The 12,790-nt window shown below is 54.1% G+C and overlaps 1 protein-coding gene across 1 annotated transcript in view; it reads right to left on the bottom strand.

The window, feature by feature from the left end:
• The window catches only part of LOC133360217 (potassium channel subfamily T member 1-like), a 65,203-nt gene that overhangs the window by 25,763 nt on the left and 26,650 nt on the right, over window positions 1-12,790 (bottom strand). Inside the window, exons 12-16 of the mRNA XM_061578850.1 lie at window positions 12,062-12,198; window positions 9,150-9,210; window positions 7,675-7,783; window positions 7,035-7,143; window positions 577-726 (exon numbers count right to left, since the gene is read on the bottom strand). Of these exons, the coding sequence (XP_061434834.1) occupies window positions 577-726; window positions 7,035-7,143; window positions 7,675-7,783; window positions 9,150-9,210; window positions 12,062-12,198 (566 nt within the window). The remainder of the gene's footprint in view (window positions 1-576; window positions 727-7,034; window positions 7,144-7,674; window positions 7,784-9,149; window positions 9,211-12,061; window positions 12,199-12,790) is intronic.

The raw sequence follows: 12,790 nt of genomic DNA, 5'->3' as shown, positions 1-12,790 counted from the left end.
CACCAACACTCACAATACACCAATTCTTCATTTCAAATTATTGTCATGCAATGTACAACTTTATAATTGCTGTAAAGCGCCTTGGCAAAGGCGCCATATACATCTCATGGAGGTGAAATTAGAAAAAAATCCATGCGACAACAGTGAAAATTAGACAGTGCAAACTAAAAATATAAAGCAGTAGGCGCGGCAGGGTCAGGATCGAATTCACGACCTCCTGCGTACCAGGCGAGGGAGTTAACATCTCGCCACTTGACGGGGAGAGGATCTGGGCCCTTTCAGTGTCGCCCAGGTGGGAAACTAATCCTGGATTTCTTACGTGCACGTTCATTATTACAACAGCAGGCATCGTCAGGGTCGGTATCGAACGCATCACCTCCTTCAAACCAGGCAATATAGTTAACATCTCCTCATCACTGTGATGATTTTGAGAGAGAGATAGAGAGACACTCAACTCCAAATATACAACAGGCGTCAGAGTGGGGATTGAACCCACGACCTCCTGTATACCAGGTGAAGTAGTTAACATCTCACCACCGTGAGAGATAGAGAGAGAAAACGAAACGCCTGCATTACTTCTTGTGCGCGTGGAAGGCGGCGTACGTGAAGCTCTTGCCCTCGTACTCGCGCAGGAACTTGCTGTCCGACAGCTGGATGTGGTAGATCTCGTTCCCTGAGCACCGCCCGTACATCCGCTGCCAGGGGTCGTGGGACTGTCGCCCCTCTCTGGGGGGGGGGGGGGATAAGGACGGGGGTGGGGGCGAGGCAAGGTGGGACGGGGGTTAGGTCAGCGGGGTACAGGTTAACCGGACGACAACGTACACACACACACATCGACCCACACACAGACACATCGACTCTCATACACACACACATTTACTCACACACATACATCGACTCCGACACACATCGACTTACACACACACATCGACGCAGACACGCACATCGACTCACACACACACATGGACTTAGATACACACATTATTATTGTAAAAATTACTAACTTAATTGTTAAATATTAGTTGCATATGTAGTGGTGGTGTTGACGTGCGCCGACAGTGATGGATCACGGGGCGCGGGGTTGGGCACGCGATGTGGGCGTGGTATGAACGCGCACGCCGGTGGTGAGGCGCGCTGATACAATCGGGGAAAAGAGGATCGTAGCCAGCGCGCGCAGTGATTGGTCAATAAGATGGGTGCTCTCTGCGACGTCCGCAGGAGGGGTATAAAGGGAGACGCGCGAGAGCACTCGTGGTCAGTGTTAACCAGTTGAAGACCGAAGACGGAGTGGAGGAGGTAGTGGCCCGAGACCCCTAGTCCCGCTGTCCTTGTCGGGACCGGGGCCCTGTGTGGCTCGGAGCCGAGACTGGGGAACCCGTAGTCCGACGCCCGCGTGGGTCGGGACGGTGGTACCCAGAGCCGAGACGGACACCCCAGCCGGGTGTGTTCCGGAAGGCTACGGGGCGTAAGAGCCCGTGTCAGTATAGCTGAGTGGGTGTTAGTCACCCGAGTAGCTGAGTGGGTGTTAGTCACCCGAGTAGCTGAGTGGGTGTTAGTCACCCGAGTAGCTAAGTGGGTGTTAGTCACCCGTGTAGCTGAGTGGGTGTTAGTCACCCGTGTAGCTAAGTGGGTGTTAGTCACCCGTGGAGCTGAGTGGGTGTTAGTCACCCAAGGGGCTGAGTGGGTGTTAGTCACCCAAGGGGCTGGGTGAGTGTTAGTCACCCATGTAACAGTTTGGTGTCAATAAAAAGGAGTGTGCTACCCGTGAAGACGTCTCCCGCCGAGTTACTACTTTACACATACACACACACCACACACACACACGGACGTACACACACACACATCGACTCACACACACATATCGACTCACACACATATATCGACCCACACACATCGACTTACGCACACACACATCGACGCACACAGACACATTGACTTATCGACTCACACACACATCGACTTACACACTCACATATCGACGCACACACACACACGTAGAATAACACACACATGTAACTACACACACACAAACATACGGACTTACACACACACATATCGACTAATCACACATGGACTTACGCACACACACATCGACTTACACACACACATGGACTTAAACACACACACATACATAGAGTCACACACACACATATCGACTTACAAACGCACATGGAACTACGCACACACATATGGACTTACACACACACATATCGACTAACAAACACACATGGACTTACACACACACATCGACTGACACACACCGCACACACACACATGGACATACACAAACAAACACAGCGACTGTCACACACACACATTGACTTGCAGACACATTGATTCACGCACACACGGACTCGCACAGACACAACGCACACCCATATATGGACTCACACGCACACATGGACGTACATACGCACACTCGAACTTTAATATAGACTAAATAAGTTTGTAAATAATAGTTTTGTATGTGCGTGACTTTAGCGAAAGAAGCTAGGGAAAGGGGAAATGCACGCGTGTATAAACACATTCCTGTGGAGGGAGCTGGTAGGAACGTTGGGTTGCTCGGTCAATGGCCTGCAGGGTCAACGGCGGCGTGGTGTATTCCGCAAATATGCCCGACTGTGAGGGCGGGCACAAGCCGGCGTGAGTAGGTTAAACGTTTTATAAGGGTACCACGGGGTGACCAGCCCCTCCCCACCCAGCCCCTCCCCACCCAGCCCCAACCCTCCCACCCCCCACCCAGCCCCACCCTCCCCACCCAGCCCCTCCCCACCCTCCCCTCCCCACCCAGCCCCTCCCCACCCAGCCCCTCCCCACCCACCTAGCGCCTCCCCACCCCACCTAGCCCCACCCTCCCCACCCAGCCCCACTCCCCCCCTCCCCACCCAGTCCCTCCCTCCCCACCCAGCCCCTCCCTGCACGACGGACGGACACAATAATCCCCTGTGGGCTGGTGTAACCAGGAGGTTTCCTACCAGTATAAGTAATTAGGAGCGACTGCGAGGGTGTTCCGCCATTTTGGTTGCAAACATTTGCCGCGAGCAAGATCGGCAAATAAATGAAAGTAAACAAATACAAAATGAACCTCACCTGACTCTAACTATGAGCAGATGCGCACCAATCAAGCGTAATTGACATCACGTCACTGCCCAAACCCCCCTACTGAGTGGGCAATTGTTAATATGATAGAATGAAGACGTAATTTAGTATATCTATTGGTTTGCCCCTGTACAGTGATATTGCGTGGTTGCTTATGCATCAAGATTACAGAAAAAGGCTATTCTTCATAAACATTGGTTAATCCCTGTCATTAAATGTAACCTATAAAATGGAATTTGTAATGAGTAAACAATCATGATAATAAATGTTTGAAGGGAGCTGTCAATCTGTGTGTGTTCCCCTTCGCAGTGTCTACACGAAAGAGAATCCCCCCCTGACCCCCACCGAACGCGTGTGAGTTGGTAGGGTCGAGCACGCAATAAGTAACGGAAATAGCACAAAATCGCGAATCAAACTACTTTGAAGGTGACGGACGCGAAATCGGAATAGCACTGGCTCAGCACGGGCTTATGGCGTGATGCCTGGCTACTTCTTTAAAACGTGAACCCCATGGTTTGCGAGCCAAATTCTTCGCAAGTTTCGGCCAAAACGCATACAGACACACAGAAAAACAATGAAATTTATCGGTAAAAAAAAAGAAATACTGGCAAGGGAGGTCCCATTACATGCTTATATGATCAGAGCATGTTTATTTACATGTTCACCATAAGTGCCGTGTGTGATCAATGCAGAATTGACGCCTTGAAAAAATTGTCTATTTGGTGTTTGAACATCTCAACACCGCCCGTTGTGTTGCTCAAAAGGGTTAAAAACTATTCTTTTCATACTTTGATATGATGGCAAAAATGTCCCACGATATACTGCGGTCTGTTCTCCGACAACGCCGCATGTTGTTTTCATGACGCAAAAATTGGGTACAACGCGACGAATGTGTTAGGGAACACATTTCTTCGTAACGTGGATGCGAATCGGATATGCTGGTGTAGTGCCGTAGATGGGCCACGCTTACCGGCAGTGGGAGATGAGGTCCATCTGCAAGGGTGCCGCGTACCGCCAAGGGGGGGGGCTGCGGGGGATCTACGATCCTACACAACGCCACCCCTCGATGGGGACCCCAGACAGCTAATCCCCTCGGCGCCACCAACGGGGTGGGCTGCGGGGGATCTACGATCCCACGTAACGCCACCCCTCGATGGGCAAAGGGGCATCAAAGGGGACCTCCCCTGCCGATCGGGACCAGTCGCAACTCAAGACCCAAGACCAGCCAGCTTAGGACCCTGGATCCCCTCGCCCCGCTTGTCCTTGAAAGGGCCGGGACGCTGTGCGGGCCAGCGCTGGGACTCTGGGACTCCCGGCTCTACGCCCTTGTAAGGGCGAGTTCCGAGGAAGCCAGAGTCTAGACCCGTACCTTGGCTGGGTCGGGTCAGGTAGCCTCCCCTAGGGTAGTTGTAGCCGGAGGACCCGAGAGCGTAGCCGGAGGACCCGAGAGCGTAGCCAGAGTAGGCTGTGTCCCTAGGCTGTGTCCCTAGGCTGTGTCCCTAGGCTGTAACAGAGTATCAGGACTTTAATTCTAGATTTGAAGCTTTCGTGACTGCAAGGATTCATATTCTTAGGTTTTTTCGGTAAAGTCACTTACGTGACTTTACCGAAAAAACCAAAAAACCTAAGAGTATCAGGACTGTTGGAGTGTGGTATCGTAATAAAGAAGTTACCTCTACAAGTGTCTCAGGAACCCATTACACTGGTGACCCTCGACTTAACGACGCCTCGACTTGCGACCTTTCTATATCATCAGTAAGACGCCCCCCACAGCACCGACCAAAACTCGCATCTACGGCCGCCTCGAGACTGCTACCGACGCCGAGTCGATTGGCGACGAGTGTGCCTGTGTATAGTATAGTGTATAGTAGTAGTGTAGTATAGTATATAGTAGTGTAGTGTATAGTAGTAGTGTTTAGTAGTGTAGTGTAGTGTATAGTGTAGTGTACAGGCGATATGTCGTGCTGCAGACTCGTCGCCTGATGGTACTGCTTTGCTCTTCCGTCGTATGCGTGTCTACGGTGTAGCCCGACCGTCTGCGCCGAGAGTGAACGCAGCGGCGTCTCTTTCTCGACACTTTTGACTTCTTTCTAAATTTTCTTCAACTTCTGAAACATTGTCGCCTTTCACTACTGCGTCCGAGAAGAAGAAATGTGACGCACGTGCAGAAAAGTACTTGAGGATTTTCAAATGTGTTTGTTTTTTACTTAATAAATGTTTGTAAAAGTTACGTTAAGTTGCGATAAATGTTTGTTAGGGTGACTTCCATTCAATTTCGTGGTCAATTTTGGTATTTCTAACGGCACGTAACGGGTTTCCAGGAACGGAACCCCATCTTATAACTTTGTTACATTGGGGAAACGAAACGTCATGTCTCCAATCGTGTCCGCGAGCACAAGTCAGATCTGAAACATGGCAAAATTGAGTCTTCCGCCGTTGCCGATCATTGCTACAACGCTGTGGGCTCTCATGATAGTGTCTTTTCTGACACCAAGGTACTCTGCAAACCTTCTGTCTACCATCAAAGGTTTGTACACGAAGCCATCCAGATATACAAACACAGACATAACTTCAACCGTGATGATGGGTACAAACTGAGTAATTATTGGAAAGATGTTATTAACCATGTAGTAAAGATTTAACTACACATATTTGTCACATCTTATTTGACAGGTACTTTTCTACTTTACCGAGTGTTGACATCCCCAGCGTTTAACAGTACTGCTTTTTTGTATTTGGATTTTCAGCCAACACCGGTTTAGGTCGAGGTACACCGATTGTTCTCTTGCACAGGTCGACGTTCGCCAATTTCTCTTGTAGCCCCGCCCACCACCTCCACGTTCCATTCCCTGGTTACTACATTCAGATAAGCCCCTCCCCCCTTAACTTGTATTTAAGGGCTTGTCTCTTGGAATTTTGCCTCACTTGATGCAGTAAATTTAGCTGTGACGGTCCCTCCTGATGACGGAGACTTGTGTTGCCTCCGAAACGTCGTGATTTATTATTTTATTCATATTATTACTTCTATTATTTATTTTTTATTTTTATTTTTACCTACGTGACTTTACCGAAAAAACCTAAGAGTACCCATCTTATAACATTGAGCCCTATGGGAGATAAGGGTTCGACTTACGACGGCTCCGCTTGCGAACATCGTCCAGGAAACAAATTACTTTGCAGGTGCGGTGGTCGCCTGTAACGCGATCGAGCGAAAGGAACTGCGTCGCAGCGCGAGTGGGAAGGAGCGGTCGTATGGCTGCCCAGGCGAAGCATCGCCACACGAGCCGCCGGGATGCTGCTGGATGCTTCTAGATGCTACCCAGGCGCCTCGGTCTTTGTTCTGCCTGCGTTGCGCACCAAGCGCGTGATCACGGCACTGTGCTTTACCCATCATGGGATCTCCTTTGCCAGTACCAAAATATGAGAATAGGTTTTCCCCTTTTTTCTGGCAATAAAACAGGTGTTAAGATGTTAAAACACCAAACTGCATCCTTTTACAAGGAATCATGTCTGCATTAACCACAATGCTTGTGGTCAGAATTCAAACGAAAAACACTGATAATATATATGCATTGTCCTTGAAACTGATTGATCCACACCAGAGACAGCTTTATTTTAAGCCTCGTCTCCATTGTGCATTATTTATTGTAACGAGATTTTTCAAAGAAGGCAGCGTTCTTCGCCAACTACTACTATTACCGCTTGCTCACCCTGACGAGCCTCGCCGAGTCTCAAGACTCCTTTACAGGAGGGTCCTGCCGAGTTTATTTTTCGCAGAATGGTGGGGAGGGGGGGGGTGATGCTCCCGCTGCCACCACCATCGCCGTCACCGCCGGGTGAATCCCCCAGTGAGCGATGCGCAGGGCGATCGTCCCCCGGCACTGGGGGATGTTTTTTGGTGCGAACACGCGGCCGGCGCGCTCGCGATCACTCACTGGCCGCGGGACGTGTGCAGCAGCAGCGTCATGAGCGTGGACGTGGCGGGGCACACGCAGTTGAGCGCCAGCAGCGCGTACTTGAACTCCTCCTCGCACACCACGTGGTCTGCCCGCACGCACAGACGGAGAGTTCGTTGCAGCCCACACGGACCGGGCAGATCGGATGTGTCTGGCTACGTACAGTGCCAAATAAATTCAACACACACACGTACATACTGCCCATAGACTCAACACTGCCCATAGACTCAACACTGCCCATAGACTCAACACTGCCCATAGACTCAACACTGCCCATATCCATAGACTCAACACTGCCCATAGACTCAACACTGCCCATAGACTCAACACTGCCCATAGACTCAACACTGCCCATAGACTCAACACTACCCATAGACTCAACACTACCCATAGACTCAACACTACCCATAGACTCAACACTACCCATAGACTCAACACTGCCCATAGACTCAACACTGCCCATAGACTTAACACTGCCCAGAGACTCAACACTGCACAATAGACTCAACACTTCCCATAGACTCAACACTGCACCTCCGCTTAGCACAGTTGGCTACGTACAGAGCGAATGAAGCCCCACGCACACAACGCGCACACCATCCACTGTCGAGGCACGCACCCGCGAACTTGACGTGGAACTTGTTTTCGGGTCTCAGGATCTGCACGTAGAGTGGGCAGCCCGGCGCAAAGTCTTTCACGGCCCACGCCCGCAGGATGGTTTGCTGGTCCTGCAGGAGTAAGGGTTTCTTAATGCCAGGGGGTGGGGAACCTTTTTTCTGCCAAGGTCCATTTGGATATTTAGACCATCATTCGCGGGGCCGTACAAAATGATCAAATTAAAAATTAGCCCGTTATATTTGGTCAAACATTTAATTAACTCGCCCCTAATGCGATGGCTGGAACTGCTTCTCTTTGGCGAGGCGAGCGATGTTAGCTGGCATTGATGATGTTGCTACTCGCAACTGATTTTCGAGGTTTGCTCCGAGATTTATTGAATTTCGAGTCCCGCCTGCGGTTGCCTTGGCAGGGCCAGACCACCCCTGATGTACGCACACCGCGGGTACAGGGTGAAGGCGGGAGGCAAAGTAGCCTGCACCTCCGCCTAAAGGAGGCTCCGGTGACCTCGAAGGTGTTTGGCCGACCCACTAGGAGGGACCTCACGGAGCAGCTCCGCTCACGTCAACCTCATTCGTTCCACGGGAGGAGGTCGCTCCCTCTCGCGTTCTGCTCCTGCTGTCTGGAATTATCCCCCACCTCCTCCTCCTCCTCTTGAACTCGGCGTGGTTGAGGCCCTGCCGTCCTGGTTCAGGTCGAGACTTAAGACCCCCCCTCCCCGATTGTTTTCATCTGCATCAGTGGCTTTTGGGGCCGTCCATAAATGACGTCACTCGATTTTGGACGATTTTTGACCCCCCCCCCCATCGTCACACGGCGTCACAAAAAGTCAAACCCCCTGAAATATGACGTCACAAAGCTCTGCCCCCCCCCCCCCCAAAATAATAAAACATGCTTCAAATCGCTTTAAACTATTGTCATTGTAGTGCGTATTTAATGTGGCGCTGCACTCTGATGTTGTAGGAGAAACTTGTATTAAAATGTCTATTTAATTAAGTAGAACGTGTTGTCTATATTTATTTAAAGTTGCGCATTTTGATGCGACGTCACATTTTTCAAACCCCCCCCACCCTCGTCACACATCGTCACACATCGTCACAAATGTCTGACGCCCCTCCCCCCTAGGTGCGTGACGTCATTTATGGACGGCCCCTTTGCCTTTCTTCCCTGCAACCCCCCCACCGCCCACCAAGCATCTGAAGATGCGGCTGGCATTGAGACGCTGCGACCTGAGCGTCCATTGCGTCTCACCGCTGCCCCCCTCACACAGGGGCTCTGCCCCGGCCCGACTCGCGTCACGCGGCTCTGCGGAGACTCCACAAGAGGGTCGGCCGATGCCGGACACAGCGAGCGGCAAAACAACTCGGAGACACCGCGGTTCGAAACTGACCCGCTACACACACACGCGCACGCGTGACGGACATCACGGATCACGAGCGGCTCCCACCCTGCCCCCCCCTACCGGGAGGCGGTGCTCACCGCGGCGATGCGATCCTCGTTGCGGCTGGTCAGCACGAAGCACACCTGGGCGCTGTCGATCCTGCAGCCGCCGCGGGACAACACAGCAGGTGGGACAACACAGCCGGTGGGACAACACAGCCGGTGGGACAACACAGCCGGTGGGACAACACAGCCGGTGGGACGCCCATTCCGTTCAGAATGACGACGACTTTGGCACTTGGGAGAACGATTTTAAAAGATAACGGACGAACAAGCTCTCCACACCTAGAGATGAGGATGCTCAGATGGAGCCTCGGGCTCACTCGATGGGATTGTGTCAGGAACGAAGACGTTCGGAAGCGACTTGGTGTGGCCCCCATTGCGGACAAGATGCTTGAGGCAAGGCTTCGGTGGTACGGCCATGTGATGCGAAGTGAAGAGTCATCAGTGGCCAAGACTGCCGTGCGTATTGAGCCAGAGGGCCGCCGTCCACGCGGACGTCCGAAGAAGCGATGGATGGACCGAATAAAGGAAGACATGAAGACGGTCAACGCATCCCCTGAAGATGCCCTGGACCGAGCCAAATGGAGAAGACAATGCCGAAAAGCGGACCCTGCGCCACAGCGGGAACAACGCTAGGAAGAAGAAGGACGAACCCGTGTTGATTGTCCCACGCAGCGGCACGGAGACACACGGAGACGTGGAGATGGACACACAGACACGGAGACACACGCAGAGACACACAGACACGGAGACACACGCAGAGACACACGGAGACATACGCAGAGACACACAGACACGGAGACACACGCAGAGACACACGCAGAGACACACAGACACGGAGACACCTGCAGAGACACACAGACACGGAGACACCTGCAGAGACACACAGACACACAGACACACGCAGAGACACACAGACACGGAGACACTTGCAGAGACACACAGACACGGAGACTCATGCAGAGACACACAAACACACAGACACACGCAGAGACACACAGACACAGAGACACTTGCAGAGACACACAGACACGGAGACTCATGCAGAGACACGCAGACACGGAGACACACGCAGAGACACACAGACCCGGAGACACATGCAGAGACACATGCAGAGACACACAGACACATGCAGAGACACACAGACACGGTGACTCATGCAGAGACACACAGACACGGAGACACCTGCAGAGACACAGACACGGAGACGCATTCAGAGACACACAGACACGGAGACACACGCAGAGACACACACACGGAGACACACACAGAGACACACAGACACGGAGAATCATGCAGAGACACAGACACGGAGACACCTGCAGAGACACAGACACGGAGACGCATTCAGAGACACACAGACACGGAGACACACGCAGAGACACACACACGGAGACACACACAGAGACACACAGACACGGAGAATCATGCAGAGACACACAGACACGAATGCACTCACGCCACCCGATGTCGTTGTTGTCGATGCGAGATCGGCGTGAGCGAAGGAACGTGAATTCACTCTCTGCTACAATGCATTCCCACCCACCCACCCAGCCACCCACCCACCTAGCCACACACCCACCCAACCACACACCCACCCAGCCACACACCCATCCAGCCACCCACCCAGCCACACACACACCTAGCCACACACCTGCAAACCCACCCACCCATCCAGCCACCCACCCAGCCACACACACACACACCCACCCACACACCCACCCACCCACACACCCACCCACACACCCACGCACACACCCACCCACACACCCACCCATCCAGCCACCCACCCAGCCACCCCACACACCCACCCACCCACACACCCACCCACACACCCACCCACCCATCCAGCCACCCACCCACCCACACATCCACACACCCACACACCCACACACCCACACACCCAGCCACCCACACACCCAGCCACCCACACACCCACACACCCAGCCACCCACCCAGCCACACACACACCTAGCCACACACCCGCAAACCCACCCACCCATCCAGCCACACACCCAGCCACCCACCCAGCCACCCACCTAGCCACACACACACCCAGCCACACACCTGCAAACCCACCCACCCATCCAGCCACCCACACACCCACCACTCTACCCACACACCCACCCACACACCCACCCACACACCCACCCACCCAGCCACACACGCACCCAGCCACACACCCACACACCCACCCACCCACACACCCACCTACACACCCACCCACACACCCACCCACCTAGCCACACACACACCCACCCACCCACACACCCACCCACACACCCAGCAACCCACCCACACACCCACACACCCACCCACCCAGCCACCCACCCACACACCCACCCACCCAGTCACACACCCACACACCCACCCACCAGTCACACATCCACACACATACCCAGCCACACACCCAGCCACACACCCAGCCACACACACACCCATCCACCCACACACCCAGCCACACACCCAGCCACCCACCCACACACACACCCACACACACACCCACCACCCACACACCCACCCATGGAAACCACCCAGGCGGGCCCCACAGCGAGTCTCTGGCTCTGCGTGGCCGGGGTGACAGCGAGCGGTGCAGCGAGAGGGAGGGCGGGGTGCACCACTCGGCGGTGGGGTTGGGGGGAGCGTTTGGGGGGGTGGGGGAGGGGTTGGGGGGGAGCGGTTGGGGGGTGGGAAGGGGTTTGGGGGGGTGGGGGGGTTAGGGGGTGGGGGGAGGGGTTGGTGGGGTGGGGGGAGGGGTTAGGGGGGAGAGGTTGGGGGTGGGGGGAGGGGATTGGGGGGGTGGGGGGGAGATGTTTGGGGGGGTGGGGGAGATGTTTGGGGGGGTGGGGGGAGATTTTTGGGGGGGTGGGGGGAGGGGGTTGGGGTTTGGGGGAGGGGGTTGGGGGGAGGGGGTTGAGGGGAGGGGTTGGGGGGGTGGCCTCCCGTACTTGGCGCGTGCCAGGTCCTGGTCCTTGAGCGCCGAGCCTTGCACGTAGATGACGCGCTGGTACCACATGGGGATCTGCAGGACGTGGCGAACCTGCGGGTCCATCTCCGACGGGCAGAGGATCACCACGAAGCAGTCCTGCGGCACGGGGGGGGGGGGGGTGGGGGATGGGGGGGTGGGAGATTGTATGGGAGGGGTAAGTTGGGCAGGGGTTGAGGGATCAGAGCGTGATGGTGAGAGAGGGAGTGTGAGTGAGGGAGTGTGATGGTGAGTGAGGGAGTGTGATGGTGAGTGAGGGAGTGTGAGTGAGGGAGTGTGATGGTGAGTGAGGGAGTGTGAGTGAGGGAGTGTGATGGTGAGTGAGGGAGTGTGAGAGAGGGAGTGTGATGGGGAAAGAGGGAGTGTGAGTGAGGGAGTGTGATGGTGAGTGAGGGAGTGTGAGAGAGGGAGTGTGATGGTGAGTGAGGGAGTGTGAGAGAGGGAGTGTGATGGTGAGTGAGGGAGTGTGATGGTGAGTGAGGGAGTGTGATGGTGAGGGAGTGTGAGAGAGGGAGTGTGATGGTGAGTGAGGGAGTGTGAGAGAGGGAGTGTGATGGTGAGAGAGGGAGTGTGATGGTGAGTGAGGGAGTGTGATGGTGAGTGAGGGAGTGTGAGAGAGGGAGTGTGATGGTGAGTGAGGGAGTGTGAGAGGGAGTGTGATGGTGAGAGAGGGAGTGTGAGTGAGGGAGTG

Source organism: Lethenteron reissneri, chromosome 67 (assembly GCF_015708825.2).
Source record: "Lethenteron reissneri isolate LAM-NWPU_2019-01 chromosome 67, ASM1570882v1, whole genome shotgun sequence".
Classification (NCBI taxonomy): domain Eukaryota; kingdom Metazoa; phylum Chordata; class Hyperoartia; order Petromyzontiformes; family Petromyzontidae; genus Lethenteron; species Lethenteron reissneri.
This window is presented reverse-complemented; position numbering and strand designations above follow the sequence as displayed.